Source organism: Aulonocara sp. 'chitande type north' Nkhata Bay, linkage group LG1, assembly GCF_057382095.1.
Source record: "Aulonocara sp. 'chitande type north' Nkhata Bay isolate Kocher_YH1m ecotype deep benthic linkage group LG1, A_spYH_male_GT1.1, whole genome shotgun sequence".
Taxonomy (NCBI): Eukaryota; Metazoa; Chordata; class Actinopteri; order Cichliformes; family Cichlidae; genus Aulonocara; species Aulonocara sp. 'chitande type north' Nkhata Bay.
In genome coordinates, this window is record NC_141344.1 from 8,037,286 (window position 1) to 8,061,712 (window position 24,427).

At 37.5% G+C, this 24,427-nt stretch overlaps 2 protein-coding genes across 3 annotated transcripts in view; one reads left to right on the plus strand and one right to left on the minus strand.

Moving 5' to 3' along the window:
- The window catches only part of LOC147338626 (AT-rich interactive domain-containing protein 3B), a 59,768-nt gene extending 53,892 nt beyond the window's left edge, over nucleotides 1–5,876 (plus strand). For both annotated transcript variants that reach the window (XM_086313634.1, XM_086313557.1), the window contains exon 9: nucleotides 862–5,876. In XM_086313634.1, coding sequence (XP_086169760.1) covers nucleotides 862–1,064 — 203 coding nt within the window. In that variant the 3' untranslated portion in view covers nucleotides 1,065–5,876. The remainder of the gene's footprint in view (nucleotides 1–861) is intronic.
- A 2,528-nt stretch (nucleotides 5,877–8,404) lies between these two features.
- On the minus strand, nucleotides 8,405–24,358 carry LOC147338627 (semaphorin-7A-like). The gene is made up of 14 exons (XM_086313764.1): nucleotides 24,102–24,358; nucleotides 21,808–21,935; nucleotides 21,655–21,693; nucleotides 21,456–21,554; nucleotides 21,096–21,183; nucleotides 20,715–20,831; nucleotides 20,474–20,616; nucleotides 20,193–20,371; nucleotides 19,601–19,706; nucleotides 18,983–19,178; nucleotides 17,683–17,798; nucleotides 17,311–17,456; nucleotides 12,773–12,828; nucleotides 8,405–10,514 (listed from the first exon to the last, which is right to left on the minus strand). The coding sequence occupies exons 1-14, from the start codon at nucleotides 24,196–24,198 to the stop codon at nucleotides 10,144–10,146; spliced, it is 1,881 nt and encodes a 626-aa protein (XP_086169890.1). The 5' UTR covers nucleotides 24,199–24,358; the 3' UTR covers nucleotides 8,405–10,143.
- Nucleotides 24,359–24,427: the final 69 nt, after the last annotated feature.

Consider the following 24,427-nt stretch of genomic DNA (forward strand, 5'->3'; position numbering starts at 1 on the left):
GAAGGGGTGAGTATGTATGGAGAAGATCGGATAGATATGGGGGAGTAAGGTTATGAAGCGCTTTGAAAGTGAGGAACAGGATCTTGAAATTGACACGGAGGTGAATTGGGAGCCAATGGAGCTGTTTAAGAACAGGTGTTATATGTTCAGTGGATCTAGTTCTGGAAATAATACGAGCAGCTGTATTTTGAACCAACTGCAGTTTATGGAGGGATTTATGAGGTAAACCATAGAGAAGAGAATTACAGACGAGATGTGACAAGAGCATTGACAAGTATGGCGGTACTGTGTGGTGTGAGTGAGGAACGAAGACGGTTAATATTACGGAGATGAAAGTAGGAAGACCGAGTGATATTATTTATATGTGCTGTGAAGGACAGAGTGCTATCGAGGATGACACAAAGACTCTTAACCTGAGGGGAGGGTGTGACAACAGAGTTATCAATGGATAACGAAAGACTGGTTGGAACTGTAGTCAGTTTTGATCTGGTGCCTGTTAAAATGAATTCTGTTTTATTGCCATTAAGTTTAAGAAAGTTGTGAGTAAACCAGACCTTGATTTCACTTAAACAGTCAGAAATGGATGTGGGTGGGAGAGTAGCTGTGGGTTTGGAGGATAGGTAGAGCTGGGTGTCATCTGCGTAGCAGTGAAACTGGATGTTATGCTTCCTAAAAATATTACCTAGGGGTAGGAGATAGATGATAAAAAGTAAAGGACCCAGGACAGAGCCTTGGGGTACACCGGAATTAACTGGAGTAGATACGAGGGTGGGATTAGGTAAATTTATTTTGCTTAACCTCTGGAAGGATTCAAGCATCAATGTTCATTTTTAACTAATGACATTTCTCCTTTTTCTTTAGGAACCCTGTTCGCCCAGAAGTCTGGTGGGGCCCCGGGGCCATCTGTGTCTGCTGCTACTGCTACTGCTGTTTCAGCCTCCCCTGCTGGAACCAGCGCAAGCTTTGGTTTTTCCGCACCTCAGGCCCAGAGCCTCAGCCCCGCATCCTCCTCCTCCTCCAAGGGTCCCGGCTCGGCTGAGCCGACCCCCACCGGGTCACCCTAACTCAGGCTGCCCTTTGTACCTTCTCCCCAGGCCTCTGCTCCTGCAGGAGGCCCAGCATGAATATACAGTACAATAAGAAACCGAAAAGAAACTGTTGCACAACAAATACCTCATCAACCTGTCTTGGCTGTCCAATCATGAACACAGAGCCTGAAAATTTAATGATATATCCAAAATAAATTGCTATGCATTTTATTTTGATCTAACACACACACACACACACACACACACACACATGCACGCACATACACATAGGAACACAACACTACAACCACATCATGCACAGACACACATCACATATATATACTTGTTAATCCTAATCGACATGCTAAACACAATCAGCTCAGCCAAAACCCACTGACAGGTGTAGTCACAACCGAACTTGAAAAGTTTTATCTTAGAACATTTTGTTTGTTTGTTGCCATTTTGTTGTCTTTTTTGATTTTGTGTTTTAGAATGATTTTTTTTTTAGTTTTTTTTTTTTTTTTTTTTTTTTTTAGTTTTTCTCCTTTTACATACCTCAAATCAAATAACCTGCAGTGGTGTCTTTACCTCAGGAGCTGTAGTATATTTAACCTGAATCAACTTTATTTTTATATTCTTTTTGACCTAGTTGCAATCAGGGGAAGTTGGGTAACTGTCACCAGTGGAAACCTGTGTACAGAGCACCCCCCCTCACAGTGATGGGCCTCCAACTGGGGCTGCTCAGGTGTCTTCAACGTGCTGTGGCGTCAAACTGGTGATGATCTGATACTGTAGATCAGCAGATTAAATACCTCATTTCATTCTTTCAGCTGCCCTCAGTTGAGCTCTTGAGAAGTCCATTAGAAAGGTTGCAAAGCTAAAGTTTAAGTAGTTTCAGCTCCACGTGCGCGCACAAAGTTGGGTTAACAGTAACAGGCCCGTTAGAGCTTGCGATTTGTGTTTCACCCATAGCGGTACAGAGAGGTAATACTGAGGCATTCCTAGCTCCTGCAGACCAGATTTGAGTTTGTTGTTCCCCTATTTTTATTTTTTTGTGTGCATCCTTCCTCCAGCTGAATGTCGAGTTGGGTGGCATCGTCATCTCTGACCACACATTGGCCTCTCTGCTTTGGGGAGGGGGGGCAGCGTCTCTCTCAGGAAAAGCAATGTGACAACTGCAAGGAATCACTGTCAGTTTAAAAAGACACAAAAAAAGAGGATTAATACGTGAAGAATGCACAAGCCTATGTGACTGTTTCAAAAATACCTCATCAGACTCTCTGAAAAGGAGAGTAACACTACATACCTCAAAAGGCTGTGAAGCCATCGAGACTTGACGCCCCGAATCCTACGTGAACTGAAACTGTTATGGACGTGCTGTCACACTGCTGGTGGTTTTTGGGGACAAAGAAGTGGGATGGGCTTGATATATTTCTCCTGTATTTACTTGTAGAACGTGTTTCATGCTTGCTTCTTCTTTGTTTTTTGTTTTTTTCCCCCTTTTTTAGGTTCATCAGGTTGTCTGAGAAGAATGATATATCTGAGGTGCTTTTTCAGCAGAGAGGAACAGACAAGTTATTTTTTCATTGACATGTTAATTTTCTTTCTTAAAAAAACAAAACAAAAAAAAAACCAATGGTGTTTCCATAGGGGTAAGAAAACAACCTTAAGTTTGACTGTGTATGTTGAAATTGCATCTTTTTTGTGACAATGGCAAAATCATGATATGCATTTGAACAATCATGTGACCAGTGTTTGTTTTTTTTTACACCTCCATCCTCTGGTTATTGCACAGCTACATACCAAAGACTAGCACAGTCAGTCCTTATGAACTCTTTGTACAATCCTGCTAACAGGATGCTGATGCACAGCAAGCAGGTCTGTGTTGGACTGCAAAAGGTGTCTCTTTCAGACTCTTTCAAACTGACTGTGAGGTTTTTTTTCACAATTAGTTAGTGGAAAGTGCATTTAAAACTGTAAAGACTGAAAACCCAATTACATGACTTGTACAGGTGGGCATATTCGACCCTTTTAACAGATTCCATTATTTAAAACTGAAGGCCGGATACAGTGGCCTCATTAACAGTTGCATTTGAATAGTTTGTTTAACCTGTTTGTGCAGTCCCTCACAGACAATGTGGACAGTAGCCCGCATTTTCTTTTATCAATTTACCCCAGGCACAGCTTGATTATGATGAACATGTTATTGTAGGATGCTTTTCTCCCTTTAAAGATTTTTTTAAAAGCATTGAAACCCCACAAAAGAACAACATTTTCTAGCTTTACTTGTGTTGAATGTAAGGCATTTTAACTGTTTAGACCTTTTTACGCCTAGTGTGGTCTGAGGTGGGCAGCTTTGTTGCTTTTCTTAGATTGTATTTTAGCAATTATGTGTCAGGTTTTGCAGTGCAGATCGCAGGTCAGGGTTTAAGAACCTTTGAGAACTGCGCTGTTAGTCTGTCAGTATAGCCTTCGCAACCTTGTATGACACATAACTGTATTTTATAAAAGGTGAGGAGTATAGATGCTGCCTTAAAATTAGTTGCTGGTGAGATGCAGTCCATGCAGGCTTCCCTATGAAAGTTTTTCTCTTCAGGCTTAATCGTTTTGCTGCCCCCCCCCCCCTTTTTTTTATTTTATTTTAAAAAATCACACGTTAGACACAAGTTATCCCTCAGTTTCTTGTGTTATCAAGTGAGTTTTGATATTTATTTGTTTTTTCCCTTTTCCTGGTGGACCTTGCTTTTAGTAACAATCTGCATTATTTAGGCTGCCACTAAAATATTTTCTGTTTTCCAAGTCCATTCTTTCTGTTTCTTGTGCTCATTCTAAGCAATGACTGTTTGATGATGTAGCTTCACTGCCTTTGTACATTAGTGTGTTTGTGTGTGTGTGCAAGCAGGTGCAGTATATTGAGTAAGTAATAACATTAAAGGCACTGCAGGTGGCGCCACTGGTGAATTTTTTTTTTTTTTTTAATGCTGAATGAGGAGGTGAAAAATGACTTTTAAGAAATATTTAAGTAGATAAGGTTTATCCACATTTTTCTGCTATATACTCGTACAGTTCCGGTTTGTTCCGAGGTTGAAGGGCATTTTTGGTGGTTCCTCATAGACTGAGTAAAGGGTCACTTTTCTTCCTCAGTGTTTGCTTCAACCCGGCAACCACTCTGGTCACTGTCTTTCAAGGCTCCTGTCACTTGCCACTTGTATGGATAGGTGCATTATGTATAATGTGTTGTGCCTGTATACCTGCATCCATGTGTGGAGTGTGAGTGAGTGTGTGTGCCCCCCCCTCCACTTCTTCATACCACATTACCTCAGGGCAGGGAGCTGCATTCAGTGTTGCATACGATGTTGAAGCTGCATTGAGGGATAAATGCTGATAGAAGCTGCGGTCACTTCACAGAATGCTACTTTGGATTTGGTGTCTCTTTTCTTTTTCTTTTTGTCGTCAATAACTGCATTATGGCAAGGTCTCGTTACTCAGGAAGCTGTGAAGTTGGAAGTATGCGGAACCTTTTGATTTTGGAGTCAGTTCAATTTTAAATTGTTTAAAAACTAACCTGATCTGTGTACAAACAGGTGCATATGCAAGTGGTTATTGAATACCTCATTTATCAATTTTATGTTGTTTTTGGCTTGTACAATGCTCCGTATATTAATTCAACTGTGGGGTTTGTGCATATTTTTGTACTGTTATTATTATTATGGACATGATAATAATGATATTACTGATATTATAGTTTTCTCTTTGATTAAAGCAAACAAAAAATAGGACAAAACATGAATGCTTGTAAAAACTGGTTTGTGCTGATTGTATTTATGAGGAGCACTTTTCTAAAGTGGTTTTCACACATTCAGTTTTGTTCATATCAGTTAATATAAAGATATGGTTCTCAGGGCTTTTAACTTGTATGTCATGATAAAGTTTTACTTTATATCCTATGTCCCTGTGTGTTGGTTAGTTGCTTTCTTTCCCCCTTTTTCATCTGAGATCACCATATAGGAACACACTAACATGCAATCAACACTCTTGGGGGGGCTTATTGTACATTTTTGCCTTGAAGCTTAAATATTGAAAAGCATTTTTACAATCCTTCAAGTTAATTTCCAGTAAAGCTAACTTTCTCTTCGTAAACAGTCCTTATTAGGTTAAGTCATTTCAATACCAATACCAAGAAGTACAGTATTGTGCAAAAGTGTCGAGTCACCCTTTGTTTCTTTATACTTTGCTTCACTAAATGGCTAGGGTGTCTTCTTTGTTGTTCTTGTTTTCTTAGGTGATCTTCAAGATTTTGAAAGACAGCAGGTCATGTGGAATCAAGAATATGCAAATGTTAAATTTTTGATTTGAACTGTAAAACACATTAGAGGCCGTGTCATGGCTTGGGCCTGCATTTCAGCCAGTGGCAGTAGGGATGTAAAAGTAAAAGCAAGCTTTTGCCTCACTATTATTCAGGCACTGTGTGATCTTGACAGCAAATGGAATAAAAGTCAGCAGGCCTCCAAAGACTAGCGTTGAATGTCCTTCGAGAAGCCTGGAGAACATTTCTGAAGACAACTTAAACAAATTATACAAAGGCTTGCTTGAGAGAGTTCAGACTATTTGGAAGAATTAATGTATGTAGTAATATCAAATATAGAATTCTACACACTCTGTTTTATGTCTTATATATTGTATTTTCATATATGCTTACACATTTAAATAAATAGCTGCACCTATTGTATTTCCTCTTTTTACTAGCAAAATAGAAATAAATGCGAGGTGGCTCAAGGTTTTTGCACAGTACTATGTCTCAAGACTGAAATCTTTGGTTTAGCAGTGTGAGTTGTTATTGGTTTCTCAAGGGACTATGAAGACACAACACTTGCAAACCAGCAAGTTCCAGGAACATTGTGTTCAGGAAATAATGTAATACAAGCAGTAACAATTCTTATCTTTCCATCAGCCCAGTGTGTTTCATAGACTTAAAAAAAAAAGACACAAAACAAGTTTATTGATCATTAACAAGCAAACATGAATTTGTATTTTGAGTTGATGAACGTGGAGCTGTGGGAACTGAGAAGGTGACGTTATGTAGGTGGAGCCGCAATGAAGGAGGACCTGGTTATATCAGAGCTCTCATGTTAATAACTGACAGATGCTCAGGCAGATCGTTCCTGTTGATGGCCCCTTAAAATCTCTATGGTGATGTACACAGCATGTTGGGGATGATGCTGCACCATCAGATCCACAGTTTGGGGGCAGTCTGCCCTCTCCAGTCTGCCCCCAAACTGTGTCTCCAGTCTTGAAGTTCTTAAACTCTTCCTGAGTCAATTTATTCAGCCCTTCAAAAGCAGCACTTTGATCTGTGCTCGACTTTTACACTTTATAGTATGTGTCATAGACTGATATAAATAGTCAATGGTGCATACATATGGAGATGTGAAAAGTGTTTGCCACTTTCATGGTTCCTTTTTTTTTTTTTTTTTTTTGCATATTTGTCACATTTCAGATCCCCATGTCATTACTTGAAATGGCCTAGTCGAAGTCCTGACCTGAAGCCAATTGAGATGCTGTGGCATGACCTTAAATAGGCAGTTCACACTTTAAAACCCTCTATTGTGGCTGGATTATAACAATTCTGCAAAGATGAGTGGCCTAAAATTCTTCCACAGTGCTGTAAAAGACTCATTGCCAGTAATCGCAAACACTTGATTGCAGCTGTTGCTGCTAAGGGTGGCCCAACCAGTTATTAGATTTAGGAAGCAACCACTTTTTCACACAGAGCCATGTAGCTTTGAAATTTCATGTCCTTCCCCTTAATAATAAACACTTTCATTTAGAAACTGCATTTCATGTTAACTTGTGTAAACTTTTGTATATTTGTGTGACAAACATACAAAAAAATCAGGAAGGGGGGAAACACTTTTTCACACCACTATACAGAAACATATGAACATATTTTTCAGGGCTGAAAAGCAGAAAAAAAACCTTAATTATTAGTAATGCCCAGAACAAAGGAGTGACTCCTATGGTTGCAAAAAAAAGTGGTTCTATAGTAATCTTAAACATGTCCACAGCTCTGTTGATTTTACGGATTACCGTCCTAATGACTTTGTCTCCATCTCTAGTTTTAAACCCTATTAAATATATCATGATGCTCACTGTTACAGCATGGTAGGGGAAAACAGAGCACAACACAAATGTGGCCCCCTGCACCTTTGCACCCACAGAAGGACCAGTGTGACCACAAAATTTGCTGTCTGGACAGCTGTTTTATTTGTCTTTTTCACACAGAACAATATTAGCGTGGGTGCAGCTAAAACAACAAGCAATATATATATATATATATATATATATATATATATATATATATATATATATATATATATATATATATATATTAAAAAAACAACAGCAACAACAACAATGCAACACAAAAATGAATTAACCTAGCACGTGGCAAGGCTGTTGAAAGAAAAAGACTACACCTACCAGGACTGCTTGTAAAAAAATACATATTTTGAATATGTACAAAATTGCTGCCACTTTGCAAGTCAGAAAACACACACACACACACCACTATAAACACATTCACACAGCACCCACTGACTAGAAATCAGGAAGTAGAGGGAACTGGTCTTTTTTGGTCCTAATTTAAAATTAGCACTTCAGTCTCCAATCAATGTCCAGCTGCTAAATAGAGCTTGTGAAATCTAAAACATGGAACAGAATGAACAACACCACGTTGTACAAGGTAGAATAATATCACACTTTGTGACTGTAATATTTTACAGTCACTTTGTTTATTATGATCGCCATTACTGCAACAGACTGACAACCTGTCCAGGGTGCACCCCGTCTCTCACTGTTTTACAGCTGGGATAGGTTCCAGCCTTCTGTGACCGGGACCCCCATTCAGTGTCTGCAGAACAGGCTTCACTACCCTATGATTGTATTCTCATTGGCTGGCATTTTTTCTAGAGTAACTTTTTCCCAGTCAGAATGTCACGTTAAGTTTCACAGTGTCATAATGATGACATTGAAAATACTCAGGCGGAACATTCAATAACTGGTGTGTAGCATTACAATATGTACATTCAACTTTCGTATGCAACTTCTGGTATAAAAGTTAATTACTTATAAACTGTGTGTGTGTGCTTTTTCAATACAGGTATGTTTTAAGGAAGGTAAATATCACAGTTCCTCTGAGACTGAAACATGGAAATGATTCATGGTGGCAGCTATTCTCTTTTTAAAGATTTAGTCAGGTTTTGACGAACTAAACTCGGTATAAAAAAAGGAAGGAAGCTGTGGCATAAAAAAGAATTATCCTTATATGGAAAAACTATGTACACTATATAAGATTTGCTTATGTATGTTTTTTTAAATGTACAGATCAGTTCAAAAGCTCAAAGTTCAAAAGTGAAATTCACTGATACTGAATAGATTATGAAAGATTTGCATGAAAACACACACACATATGCACAGACACAACCCTGTATTGCATTCACAACCTCCATCTACAAACAGCCCCACACATCCATCCACCCAGTGGTCAATTTCATTAAGGTTGGCATATTTAAAGGTAACAAGGCCGACCGAAGTGCAAGTTTAAAATAAGCAAAATAAAACCACTGATCAAAAAAAATAAATACAAAAAAGATAAAAGCAAACAAATGAAATATAATTAACTACAAATAATTTATGGCCTGCGATTACTAAATGTGGAAAAGCTTGCTGTGTTGGGCCAAATTAGAAATCAGAAAGTGAGTATTTTGGTAATTTTGCAGCACAGCATGAATTTAATAACACACTGTATTCTCTCCTGTATTTTGCTAGGCATCACAGAACAAAAGATCTAATAAAATTAATTTGGCATTTGTACTTTGTACTGTCAGCTCAAGTATTTGGCAGTGCAGCAACTTATTTGCAATTTGAAACCTGAGGGACAAAAAAATGTGTTGATGCAGAAACAGCCTTCAACAATAGCTGCTATTAACAAAAGATGTGTGAATGTTAAAACTGACACAGGGTCTCAGTCTTGTGAAATCTAACGCTTGAGGTAGCAGACATGACAGGATTTTTTAAAGTGCGAAACATACATTCAGATAAAATTTCACATTACAGGAAACCAATGTAACATTCAGTGCTGTGAAAAAGTATTCACTTCCACATTCGTCACACTTAAATGTTTCAGATCATCAAACAAACTTTAGACAAAGGTTCACTTAAATAGAGCCTGTCTGACAAAGAGAAGCAGCTAACAGATCTCAAAAAGCAACCCATCAGGCCACAATCTAAAGACACAGCTGAGAAACAACATAGTGGTGGGAAGTGTGATTGTCTGGGGACTAGCCATAACAGAACCATGAATTCTGATCTCTACCAGAGGATCCTGGAGGAGAATGTAAGGCCATAAATTAGTAACCGGAAGCTCAGGTGCACTTGGGTTATGCAGCAGGAGAATGATCAGAAACACACTAGCAAATTCCTCTGTGATTGGCTCAAGGCCACTCCACAAAATAATGTGTCTGATTTAAAACAATTATGCAAAAAAGAATGGTCAAAAATGTCTCTACAGTGATGTGATTGCCAATTATTGCAATTACTTAATTTCAGTTCTTGCTGCAAAGGTTGGCAGAACCAGTTACTTTTTCACAAAAAACTTAAAAAAATCAGAAAGGGGCCAAATATTTTTTCACAGCACGTCAATAACAGTAAAGATTAGAAATAGAAAGTTTCATAATGCAACATGTGCATGAATAAAAATGCTCTAAAACACTGGCAGTCTTTTCAAAACACATAAGGGCTTCTTAGCAATTTGTAAAGAAAGAGTTAAAAGAATGTTTACATTTTCATACAATTCATAAGGTCATTATTTGTTTAAAAAAAACGACATATATTGCAGAGAGTTGATATTGCACTGGAAAAACCAAACAAAATAACGCGAATGGCTTGCATTACCTGTCTGAGCCACAGCTGTTACAGATGTTTACACAGATGTTGGAAGTGCAGTTAATTAATGGAAGGAAAGAAACAATAAATGTCACTGAAAAAACAGTAATTGTAACAAATTTCGGATTTTAGACAATCACAGATTCAGCCTCTAACTTACATCACTGAGGAACTAAAAGGACAAACTCTTAATCAGAGCCATCATTACACAAACCCAGATCACTGGGCTTGTCTTTCGGCCCTCTGCCTTATTCGGCCACAGTTGTTGGTACTGTTGGGTCTTCGCGTCATTCTCCACCTGTAGTTCGTACTGTACCAGGACTTTACTGTAACCCATCTCCTGTGATATACATTTGTAAGTTCCCTTGCACTCACTGTCCATGTTGTCAATCAGATAAAGGCACTGCTCTTTCACCGAGCTACAGGCTGTAGAGTTTTCATCGTGCTGCCAACTGTACTGAGCATGACGGGATGACACTGGGCATTGAAGGAAATACTTTGAGTAACGTGGGACTGGGACTGGGTCACCTGTATAATTTGATGCTGTGGAAACAACAGAAGAGGGACAACTTCAGTTCTGCTTTTCGTTTTGTCTGTTTATTTTTAAACCAGTCAGATTTCAAATGTAGTGTAGTTAACCTAAATCAAACTGGTTTCCTTCCCTCAGGTGAATGTTCATATAAGGACCAAGGGCAATGTAGCTTTAAAGCAAACAACAGAGAAAATGCGGTTGTATATTTTAACAATCATTGTTTACATAGTGTAAAACTGACATTGTGTCTATTTATGCATTTGAGTTTTCCACTGCAGTCAGCTCAACAAATACCTAATGGTGTGTAAGTGTTTCAGTTGTTAATTATAGAATATAAAGCATAAGAGAACTTCTCCTTTTAAAGCCTTCAAGTTAAAAGAGGAAGTTGATCAGCTATAAGGGTTGGAAGTATTTATAAAGAATAACAGAATAAAATAGAAGAACTATATCATATGCAAGTAAACATAAAAGGATTACTATGAGATATTATTAATGTAAATTATTTAAATTTTAAAGGGTAAATGTTTGTAATGATGAAAGCACAAGTTGTGGAATAAAAACTTTTTTTAGTAACTCAGATAAACATGATCTTAAGATGTTGATAAGATTAAAACTGAAGCACATTTGACCACAGATGGCACCAATGATGAGTATCATTGCAGAAGCGTGTGGCATACAGATGCACAGCTATAAGAAGAAACAAATCTAGTTTTTGTTCCCCTTAACGTGTGACCTATTTGGCAAGACAGGAAGCTAAACTATGATGAATAAAGGCTATGCTGTCTGCTGTGCGTTTGAATCCCCCTTGCATATGGAGGAATACAATGTGCACACTCTCACCTACCAAGCTATTCAAATGAGTCTTATTGGCTGGTGGTAACTGGTTTCTGGTTCTGTCTTGAATTTGCGGTTTGCATCAATTTGCTGGAAAATTTGTGTGTTACATTACTTGTGTAGGTTTTCTGAAATATGTCACTCAAAAATGTGCTGCGAGTGTATTAATTTATCCTTTTAACATACATTTTGCCGTATTTGAAATGTTTGATTAGTGTATAGACAGAGCTTGTGTTACTTGTGTTGCTGCTGTTGATTTTTTTTGTTTTTGCTTTGTATATGAGGAAACAGCGCCATGGGTTACTAACGGAAACCACAGAGGAAGCGAGAGCGGGGTCTTTATGCGCTTGCATATGCTCATACATCTACACAGTATATTTTGCAAAGACTTTTCTAACTTTATAATATAAGAGATCAGTTTCCTACCTATAATTGAATTATGTATAAGTGTATTGTGATATTTTTCCATTCACTTATTTTGCTCTTGTTTTGACTCTGCTAAAGTAGCTTTACACAATTCACACCAATATAAGATAAAAAAAAATCCTTATTTTTCTTTCATGCTGTCCATTCTGCATTTAAACAATCCACATTTTAGCCATTTTTCCTCTAATGCCAGTCAACAGACTTTACTGCTCAACTGCATTGACTCAGCTCTTTGTGAGAGTTTGTCGAGTTAGTTAATAATTAACCACATATAAAAAAGTTTTTTACATGTACGTTTGATAATTACTGTTATGACACCAGGCATTTCTTTATCAGTCAGTTTTATAATAGAGGAAGAGAAACTGAACTGAAGGGCTTCTTCATGATCTGGTAAAAATTAAATAAAGATTATTTTGAATGGCAAACCATTCAAATCTATTCAAGTGAACCAAAGACTGAAAATAGTAGGAAATTACGATCATGCAGTCTCCTGGGCTACAGCTAAAATGGCCCTTTTACTCAATCTTAGCTTTTTAGACTACCTAATAAAAAATAATACATTTATATTATATGATAAAGCCAATAGTGTAATTCTTAAATATCAGATAAATATATAAACAGTTAAAGGACAGTTAATGATAACACTAACAGGCCTCACAAACTGTGTTTAGTTTTTGTATTAGGTTTCTGAACTAGCATCACAAAAGATAAGAAAGGGAGAGGATACATTTGGGTAATTTTCAGCTAAGAAAGTACCAACTACCAGTGTATACAGCACTGTATTGTTTTGTGGTGCATCTAATAGCTCTTGTGTTCGGAATACAAGAAAATAAAATTCAAATACCCCCAAAATATTTAAACAATTCCTTCTATGATTGTTCATAGACTATCGTTTGATCTTTGGGTTTTTCCTCTGCTATGCAGGGTCTTCACCTTAAAGTGTCCCAAGATTAGTTTTGTTGTGAATAGGCATTATGCAGTAAAGTAAAACCGAAATGAATTTAAATACCATTGTGCTCATTACAGACGGAAAGGTCCCCAGTGGCTGCATCATGCCAGCTCCCCCTGAAAAAGATAATGTATGAGTAAATTAGGCCGTATGGAATGATTATGCTTAACAATCGATTTAAAAAAATTTACATGTTACTGGAACCAGTGGAAAGTTTTGATCTGTGTATATTGTTTTCTAACTAAAACATCTTTGATTAGAAAATAATTTTTGGTATTGTGTAAGATAGTCAATACCAACTTCAGTATTTTTCATTCACACAACACTCTTTGACTGTACTGGGATTTTGAAGCAAAAGGAAATCTAAACAGATCAAAAGAAAAAAAGTGGAATGATTCAATAACTGTAACATTACAACATATAGTACTGTCCCCACTCATAAATGTGCTCCAAGAGAGCTTCCACATCTACATGGTTTGGAGTTTTTAGGAGTTTTACTATTACTAATATTCTGAAATTTGTTATCCCTCTTAACTGTCAAGAAAAAGGGATTTCTCCCCATCTGTGGGCAACTTAGCCTGATCTTTTCATAAGTGGAGGATTAATATGAAGTGAACCTTGACAACATTTTATCAGAGAAAAAGATCCTTAGCGGTTAGTAATCTCCCACATAAAACGAAAAAATCATCTGCATGTGTGGAGCTGCAAAAACCCAGCTGTACTTTTGCATGCAGTGTGGTTGTGTTTGTAAGTTTGTTGGTTGAGGTTTGAGTAGCACTAATTTTACCTCACTAGACCCTGTTCTCTTTTCACTATAATGTTGTGTAAATGTTCCCATTTACAGTTAAAGGTGCCTTCCCTTTTAAGAGGTAAATTTCATCTTCAAGTCAAATTTCTGTGGAACAAAACTAGAATCACAAAGTGAGAATGAAAATACCAGTGCATTGATATAATTCAGTATAGTTCCTATAAAGGTATTTACAGAAATTAACAAATTGCCATGTGAGAAGAAAAATGTTGGGAAAGTTTAAGTGAACACATCTCTTTAGAATGAAAAAAATTCTCGTGTCATTATCAGATTTATGTTGAAAAACGTAATTTCCTTGATAGTTTGCGTAGTATGCTTTTTTAAACCCGCATTTCCTGAAAGATAACAGCTGCTGAATGTGAAAAACAAAATCACACATTTTTTTACAGCAACGCATTTCTAAGTGTACAAACCTAGTGCCATTTCTGAATTGCTGTGCTTAATAATAAGATTAACAATAGCATTACTTTCATTGAGCCATGCAAATGATCAGGATTACGCTCATGGATGAGCAGGGCTGTGGACCACAGAGAAAAGGATTTGTTACCCCGATCAATGTGACAATGTTATTAGTTCATCTGTGGACTGATTTGCATGAAAAATGCATGACTAGAATGAGGCTTGGATCCAGGAATTTTTGGAAGGACTAACATTGCAAAACAGGGAAAAACATGACATTTTGCATCATATCTTCACAAATGCATCTTAATCAAGTTGGAGAAAAAAAAGGGGAAATTAGTGCACGCTATCTTGATGTTCAAGAAAATGTCACGAACTAATATAGATATCCTTCTGAATCCAGGTATTCAGTCCTTGCAAGGTGTGCAGGGAAATATTCTTGTTTTTTTCAGTCTGAGTCTGCCAGTGTGTGCACAGACAAGTCTGGAAAGTCACAACAGACTGGAGGGCCTGCAGGCATCTGGAGGGAATCTTGCAATCACCCACCAATGAAATATGCGTTACTCATACTAAGGTAGACACATGCACACTGTAGACATGGAAACTGACATATTCTTAGAGCTCAGGTACTGTTTAGTTGCCAAAATTCTTATTGCATACATGTGACACAATATCCTGTACTCTACTAAAGCAAAATGTCTTGACACATGGCTGCATTTAACTGATTTGTGGTTACTGGTCCAATTAAACTGCCTGGAGTTGGCTGTTATATTCTTTGTTGTTGTCTGTGAAGGTTCTCAGTCATCCAGGTCATTGTAGTCTAAGGAGCTTGGAAAGAAAAGCATCTGGACTTCTTTACGTTGCTTGAAGATGTTTCACCTCTCATCCGAGAAGCTTCTTCAGTTCTAGGGTCAAATGGTGGAGAGCCCCACATTTAAACCCTGTAGGAGTATCTCCCCAAGAGGGACAAAATAACCCCCTAATGATAAAAAAGAGGCCATTTATGTCCACTGTGAGTGACCATCTTTGAACAGAGGTGGTGGCTTACGACACCAACTGTCTGCATCTATAATCCAGTTTTGAGATCCCTTCCCAGACGCCTTAACGCCCACTCACATCCTGGGCCATCTGACCTCAGGAAATCACAAGATAGGGTGGGGCTAGGTTTCACAATGAGCTCACCCGAAACCTTGGCTGATTGTGACCTACACCCGTTTTCGCACATTGGCTCATGTGATTAGGTAGAGGATCTATAGGGGGTCCTTTTGTCCCTCTTTGGGGGACACTCCCACAGGGCTTAAATCTGTGACTCTCCACCATTTGACCCTAGAACTGAAGAAGCTTCTCGGATGAGAGGTGAAACGTCTTCAAGAAATTCCAGACACTTTTCTTTCCAAGCTCCTTAGACATTCTTTGTTGTTCTTCTATGTTTCTCTATGCTATCTCTAACTCTAGTAGTGTCTAAGACCATACAATATAAAATGCATTGAGATCACTCTCTTTTGTGAACTGGCACTATGTAAATGAAATTTGCTCAATTTAATGCACATTATCTTGTTTTGGTATATGTGCTCTTTAATCTATGAGTAATATACAAAATATACTCATGATTTTCTTGGTTATTTATGTTAATATTTTCTCAGTTGAACAAAAGTCACCTGTTGGCTGATACCTGAACACTAGTCTTTCATAAAGCAGTAGAGCTACAGTAGGACAAATTCACAAACGGCTCCAAGTGTCAATATGTGCTGAAATATTGTGACAACATGATTTACGGGACATTGTAATTCCCGAGTGTTGCTTCATCCTGGATTAAGTTTGCAATGACTCATCTGTCGAGCTTTGTCAGGTGGCACAAGGCAAAAAGTACACTAATGATGTTGCATAATCATTTATACTCTTCGGGGCGTGCGAGCACGACTTTGTAGTATCTGAATCAAACCTGTGTATGATTCAAAAGGTACACTAATGAGTGTTTAAATACTACAGAGTAATGTTTGTATAAATATGACCATGTTTTTACATGGTCATATTCAGTGTTGGTCAAGTTACTTGAAAAAAGTAATCAGTAACTAATTACTGATTACTTCCCCAAAAAAGTAATCCCGTTACTTTACTGATTACTTATTTTCAAAAGTAATTAATTACTTAGTTACTTAGTTACTTTTTAAAAACACGATTTACAACCTGAAGAGGTGATAAAGCAGCCCAATTCTACTTTTTCTACATAATCCATCATACAAAATGTAATCAAATGGAAAAGTCTCTTTTTTTTAAACTTGTTTTATCAGTTTTAATCTTTTAACTTTATGCATCAAGCAAAAATTTAATTATATGCAACATTCTCTGACTTGAATAAATTAGTTTAACATTTAAACCTATTTTCTGCACATTCCAGCACATAAAATAAAATATTTTTTGTGTTTACACTCACTCTTTCAAATAGATGCAAGTAAAACACAGCAGAAAATAAATAAAGTCAAAGACTCAGCGGTCCTGTTGCTCTATTTTCACCTGTAAAGCAGGACTGCGGTAGGCGGAGGTTTACCCCGGTGCAGGTGTGCCGCGGTCAGTTGAAGAATCCGCGAGTTTCTCTGTGAATTTCCCATTACGTCGTTGCGCACTCGGTGCTTGCTTGGAAGTTTAGGGTTTTTTTTCGCTGTAAAAAGTTTTCTTCCCACGCACAACGGACGCTAATGTTTTTGTCCCTTTTTATGGAATCAAACTCAAAGGTCAGTACTTCCACGCTTTAAACGCTGCACGCTCATACTCTCTCCCACAATCGATATATGATCCACTGTTGATCTGCACACAGCTGTTGTCACCAACGGTGCACTCGCTTATGTCACTGTCATGAGACATTCTCGCAAAAAAAATCATGGCTTTAATAACGCAGTAATGCAGCGTTCCTACGGGAAAGTAACGGTAATCTAATTACCGATTTTGCAATATTAATCCCTTACTTTACTCGTTACTTGAAAAAAGTAATCAGATTACAGTAACGTAACGCGTTACTGCCCATCTCTGGTCATATTTGGTATTAGTAATGTTGGTATTAATAAACAGTCCTGATTCTGCTTTCATTGCCTTTTGACTGTTGACCATCAGCAGCAGTAGTAATGGGCAAAGAAACATACCAGCATAGGCAAAGAAAATTAAGGTGACTAAACATGAATATAAAAAATGAACATATTTCATATTTCTGTTTAGGGAAGGAAAAGCATTCAACACAACTGTGAAGCTGACTTGTTGTTCGCTTGTATGACTTACCTCAAATAAGGTAAACACTTATTTTAATTTACTGTTGGAAACATTTAATGCAATTGTTGGCTGTGAAGAATTATTCTTCATATTTTATAGATACGAGTTCCATAAAGCTCTGAGGTCTTACTTTGTCTCACGTATGCACTGGGTGCCATCCCAGCCACAGTAAGGATCTCTGGATAACATACAGTCCTGGCAGGTATCTCCATACTGGGAGCAGTCTGCTACATCAAGTTGGACCAGTTGACTTCCATCATTCACATACAGCTTTTTCTGTAATGATGGACAGGTTTTCTTAATGTACTGGGCTTTTTCGTAAAATTCATTGGAAAATAAGATTGAAATGATTTCAAAGTTATTGATTAGATGCTACAGTAGATTCTTTAGGAGATAAAATTGTTAATTTTTCCCCTTTCGTCCACAAAAACCATTTATTCCATATGAGTAATCTTTGTGGTTTGATTGGGACATTGGTTACACAGTGATCATTGTTACTCACAAAGGTAGACTGAAGGATGATGCTGAGAACGTGTGCTTTTTGTTTGAATGGTTGATACTCAGCAATTACAAAGGTGTGACTTTCATTCTGCAGCACCTTATGAATCCCTCCATTATCTGTGGAAAGACACAATGGGGGTGAGGGGTGAGGGAGGAAATGACTAACAGTTAAAAACTGTCTAACCACTCTAACCCACCTCTGCCATCCCACTCACTCTCTGGATCTGTTACCTTATATGATACTACATTTTGTCTTCAGAACCTGTATAAACTCATCAAATAAATTTGTTAACCAGTGACTAACTGTGATCTCAGCACCACACACATCACAAGGCGCAATCCACTCTGTATAGTAGCCTGTGGGGTAGTCATTCAACAGTCACATCTAACTCATCACATACTTTAATACTCTTCTGATCATATTTAGAAAAGGCTGACTTAGTAGTCACGGAGGTCAAAGCACAAACAGTGTGCGTTGACTCAACATGTTATTTTAAGGGGAACTGGAGTAAAAGGAAAACCAAAAAAGTGTCAGGGCCAGCGGGGGCAGACCGTGTGGAGAGTGTGTGTGGTGGAAGTGGAGACACATGAGAACACAGCTGACTCAAATGAAACATAATGACAATACAGAGGAGAGTAATACTAACTACAATGAACAAAGAACACCAGACTCTTACAGAATAAAACAGGAAACACGGAGACATAGACATGGAGATTAAACATGACATGAACTTAACCGCATAGACATGAAACGTAGATGCAGGAACCAGGGAGACTGAGTACAGGCGGAGATGACAGAAATAACTAAGAAATAAGGTCTGAACAGCAACCTAGAATTTAACTAGATTGAAAATGAATACAAAAAATACATAAAACTCAAACACTGGGTCACACGACCCAGTACCGTGACAAAAAGCCTGTTATGTCAACATAAAAAAGGAAAAAGAGGAAGTTTATATCTGGGAGTTTTATGTTACATTCAGATTGTGCCACACCTGTTCTTCTACTCGTCACCTTTGTGTGAAGACCCCAGCAGGTGTGATCATACAGGAAACTTTCGGTTTCTGGTTTTGCAGGTTACACCACCCACCTACGTTTGCCCTTTAGTAAATAATTCCTCTTCATTACAACCCAGTCCCACTCAGTCTGTTCCAATGTGTGCCTTATTTTACTAGACATATACTAGTAATGACTACTTTAATATTATGTCCTGTTTCTACTCACCTTCCACTGTAGACAAACACACAGAACATTCTTCTTAACATTTAGTATTTTATCATTTAGATTTTTTTTTTACTCACTTAAAGACAGGAAGATGACGTTCTGATTACTACTTCTGCTGTTTGGTTTACTGTCAACTTGGATGTGGGTATAGTTGTGATGATTAAAGAAAAGAAGGCCAGGGTTGCCGACAGGATGAACCAACTGCTCCATCTCTGAAATCTTTTCAATCTTCTTCAGGGTGTCCACTGGAAGCTTGGAGCTATCAGGAGCGCACTGAAGAAGAAAAAAGTGCTCTATTTAATAGAGCTTCATACCACGTGTGGCCCCATTTACCCCTTGAAGATGTGAAGCCTTTTGTTTTCTCTTGCTGCATATGAAAACTTTACTCTGATAATGCTGTCGGAGTAACCATTTAAAATTCAAAAGCTGTTATAGGATCAGTGAATTAGGAGAAAATCATGTCTCTAATTTCCAAGTTACTTGTTTCAAACAAGTTTAATACACTCGATTTATTTGGCAATTTAATGAGGCCTGTGTTTACCAAAAGATATAGCTAAAAAGATCAGGCCACTTTGTGCTTTTAAGTATAATTACGCAGTTGGTTTGAAAGATATCAGCCATAAAATACATGAATCTTTGTGTAGTGGCACTGTTTGTTACACTTTTCTCTTCAGACCAGTTTAAATGTCTCATACCGTCCTTGGTCTGTCCATTTGGTCTTTTTTGTAGCCATTGAAAGGAGAGTTTTCGAAGATTTTGTTGATGTCTTCAATCGTGTAGACACAGACAGCACTCATCCCCCTGCAGGGAGACTCATAGTCAGCAGGTTTGTCTGACACATTTAAAGCAAAATGGCTGGAAAAACAAAAACAGCTGACCATACAGACTGAAAAAAGGACATAAAGTGTCACCTGACCAAATAAATCTAAGTTAAATCATAAAAGCACTATGAGGGTGGCATTTTTTTCTATTACAATTTTCCCAAGTTCCTGTGTTTTACTTCTGTGTAAAAATTCCAAATCAAGCAGCCAAATCATTCTGGTTTAAACCTTTGGTTACTGGTTTAACATCCATGTGATGTTAAACCAGTCATGATCATATTTTGAAAAATAAAACAGCACATGACTCAGTTACACAAACACTGAGTCATAAAAACAGACAATAACTGTATTATAACTATTATTTCATGTTAAATCAAATGTAGAAATGTGAATAATATTACCATAATAATGACATATATTAACTATGATAGAGTAGAAGCATCAAAATCAATGATAATAGTCCTACCATTCATTTCTAAAGAGTGCATAGATCTTTGTATCCTGCCATCGATCTGCATCCACAGTGGAAACATCCACCAGCTCAGAGAAATGCTGTTTTCTCTCCTGATCTCCACAGAAGAGCCTGGCATTCATCTGGGATGTCCAAGTAAACTGCAAGTTGTTCTTAGGACCACCAACATCTGTCTAGAAGCAATGGACAGTCAATCATTATGTATTTATGTTTATTTATTTATTTTTTATTGTTGGTGGCACTTAATACAAATTTTCAAACTATTTTGGTCTTACCATGCAAACCTGGGTCACAAAGGGGAGCCACATTTCACTGAACAGTCCAGTGTCTTCGGTTTTCTCCTTATAAAAGCCATAAACTCTGTTCTGGGAGGGATCCTTTTCACGTTTGCTGAGCACCAATCCTACATAATGCTGCTCTAAACATTGAAAGAGAAATATTTATTTGTCTCCAAACATTCATAGTGATGTGATTTCACTAAATAAGGTCTCTGTGGCTCTAACTTTATGAAAATACCTTTATGGTGGTTCTTTGGCCCCACTTCTGCTTTACCAAATTTGTGAATGCCAACAGATTCAACAGATCCACCAGATCCAGAGCGTGTTATGTAGAGATCTGTACTTTGTTCAGATTCTGGAACAAACAGTGGCAAATTGAGGTTTTATAGGGATGTACAAACAGGGAGAAACTAGTTCAATATTATAGTAATAGGGAGAAGAAGCAACCTTTAAAAGGGACTGATTTAAATAAAAGATGTTAGTAGTTTTGACAAAAGTACAGACTTTCTGTAAACACACAAGAAGGATTAAAATTACAGACTCATAGAAAAAGGTGAATGAGGAAGGAGGGATTCATCAGCAGATTTATTCAAAAGCATCTTGTGTGTAAAAAACTCACCTGCAAGGGCCGACAGGTCACCTTCCTTTATGTTAAATGAGCTTATATCTTTTATATCCTTGCATATCGGTGACTGCTCTGCCAAATTCTATTAAAAAGAAAGAACAGTTTATCTTAATGTATCCCAACTAATGTACATCACAGATGATAAACATGTATAGCCAACACCCTGTATCTAACAGATAGTTCAAAAAAATATGGCTAAACAGGAAGTGCTGTGATGTATTTGCTTTGTTTGCAGAAGAGGGCTGTTTCAATTAAACCAGAAGTAGCTTCGCTTAGTATCAACCCTGAGCAGAAACAACACAACTACCAGTTCCCAGTATTATATCAGTTCTCTGTCACAGTACTCTGTCCTACCGAGTTACAGCAAACTGTTTCATCGTCAGTGGTTCCACACACAAACAACTGGTTAGCATCTTCCATAAGGTGGGCCAAAGTGATGTTATAGCTGCAATCCTAAATAACAAGATTGTTGTTAGATTTTTTGAGTGTTCAAACAATACAATTTAACAAACTACTTAATTTTGCTCTGTTTATCTGTTCACTGCTTACTTACATCACTGTTGCAATTCTCCAACCGCATACGTCTTTGATTCTGTGGAAATACATAATGCATGACTATTACTTTCCCATGATATTAATATGAAGATCCATTTATTTCAGAGCATTCAATACATTAATTTAGTGTGATTATACAGCTATGTTCTACCTTTTTCTGGTTTTTAATGTAGGTATTCAGGTATGTTTTTCCAACAGCTAAGACAGTGTCCGGTTGCTCTTTTAGAAAAATCCGCACCGGTGGATCATGAGGAAGATCTAACCTATTCATTGCAGCTTCTAGAATTAAGAATAAAAAACAAACAAACATATATTAAAGGATAAACACAGCCAATGATGTAAAATTGCCAAGCACAGCACAAGGACAAAATGTTACTGTACACATGTTTATACATGAATAACCTGTTCTCAGTCCGTCTGGTCCTGCCTGGAACATCTCCCAATATCTATAGCATGTACCACAATGAGGCTCAACAGTTAACCCATTTATGTAGTATAGTGCTGCCACTAAAGTCATATATTTTTTGTTTTTAATTATTTTTTTCCCGTCATCCTGAGAATGAATCCTAAACCCTTTGGGGATCCATTTTTGTTACTTTGTTACGCCCTCACCCACATTACAGAAATCAGAATGTGAGAGTTTTAGGTTTTTACTGTAATAAACTTGCTAATATAAGCTTTTAGTTATAAATATTACGTTTATTCTGTGTTTAAAGGTGAAGGTTTTCTTTTTGTTTCAAACTATTACTTTTGTAATCTGAGAAGAAAAGTACACATCAGCAGATGTTAGTGCTTACTGAAAGTACAGGGCGTTGACCTGATGTTAATCAACTGACTGAAGCAATTTTTTGGTTTGCACACTTTTACTGAGAAAGTCAGTGTGCTTTATAAGCTAAATTACTTCTTCTACCTGCAGCAATGACGGGGCTTTCTGAAAAATGTAATCAAAAGAGCAATGGTCTCATACGAAATAAAATGATATAAATGTTAATATTATATAATATATTAATTAGCTAAACCCAGTATGAACTCTATCAAACCCCTGAAACTGGAGAAGCTAAATGGAATTCAGTGTAAGTGTCAAAACGTGGTGAAAAAGTCAATAATTAAACTTCCACTAATTGAAACCCTAAAGTCTTTATTCTTTTACATGCCTTCCTTTGTACATAGAACCTTTTAAACATTTCTTTAAATGGATGCAACTCTTTATTTCATAGGACACTTGACCAGCAAACAGTGTTATGAAAATATAAATTAAAGCAACAACACATAAATATAGGAAATTAGAACAAACAAAGAACATTGTCAAAGTCCAGCTTAGTAACACAATTTGCACTCTGCAGCTACAGAATTCTTTATAAGTGCTTTGGGCTCAAACACACTTGTCCCATAAACAGGAAGCAAATAAGACTTTGATGTCCGACCAAGTTGTAGAATTTGGGCACCCAGCATAAGCAGCAAGTGATAGCAACTTACATAGATAAGAAGGAAATGTATCAACATGGCTTTGGCTTTCTTACCACGATTGAGCAACTTCGTGGTATACAATGATGTCTGCAGCTGTTCAAAAACAGCCAGACGTTCCTCAAGTTTGACTCAGAAGAGCCTAAAACATCTGTGTAAAGATTCTCTTTACATGTTAACATAGCATTCCAGGTGTTATTTGCAAGTATAGAAGAAAAAACTAAAGAACAGGGGGCCTAAAACTGAACAGCGTAGGAGTCTTTCTGAAAAAACCAGGAAACTTAACGTCTGTCCATCCAAAGCCACGTGTAGACCCTTTTTTAGGGGTGCACAACCACCCCCTAAATTTCATCATATCGTCCCTAAAGATAACTTTAGCATAGGTAGTAATAATAATGCAGTTTTAGTATTATATTCTGACATTGTATTCTAATGTTATGTTAACAGTGTGCCTTATCATTATTAAATAAGACTTTTTTTGCAACAGCTGGAGAGACGAACATGAAGATATTTCATGACAAGTATCAGTGTTGGAGACTTAAAACACACTTTACCTGAAACATCCCAAAAGTGCAAACTATTCTCATAATACGGAGACATTGCTGGGGGCGCTGTCATCAAGTGATTGCTTATGTAGCCCCCCAATAATGTAAAAATATACATTTATGTGCATTTTTTTCTATATAGCGTCAGAGATTATTAGGCAATGATGATCTTCTGAGCCATATGTATGGTGGACACACACTTTAACGGGATTGAATAATACCTACTGTACTTTTGAAAGGAATATGTCGTGTTTTTGTCCTGAATCACAATGATTCATATTGATTATAGTCATAGACTATAGACTTTAATAGACGTAAAGTATGCCAGGAAGTCACTTAACATGATTGAGAAGATTTTCCCGATTTTCGGCTTTATGACTCATGTTTACACTATGTTTTATCTTAGCTAAAAAGAGAAAAAAAAAACATTTCCTACCTTTCTCTGTGAATATCATCCTCGGAGAACGATCGTTTCCCACAGCCAGACAACAAATGTGTAAAAAAAATAGACATGCCACTAATGAGAACCTCATCTTCCAGATCTCCAGGCACGATATTATAAGATGGATCTAATAGTTAGTGATGTGACGTTCTGTATCGAGGCTTCGAAGCTCGTGTCGAGTAATGGAGGGGGCGTTTCCGCGATGCGCGTATCGAGGCTTGCTTCATTTATGGGAGGAGCTGAAAATGATGACGTCCGAAGCCTCGCTGCCCGGCTGTACCACGTGACTGGTTCATGAAGTGGTTCGAACTTTGCCACGA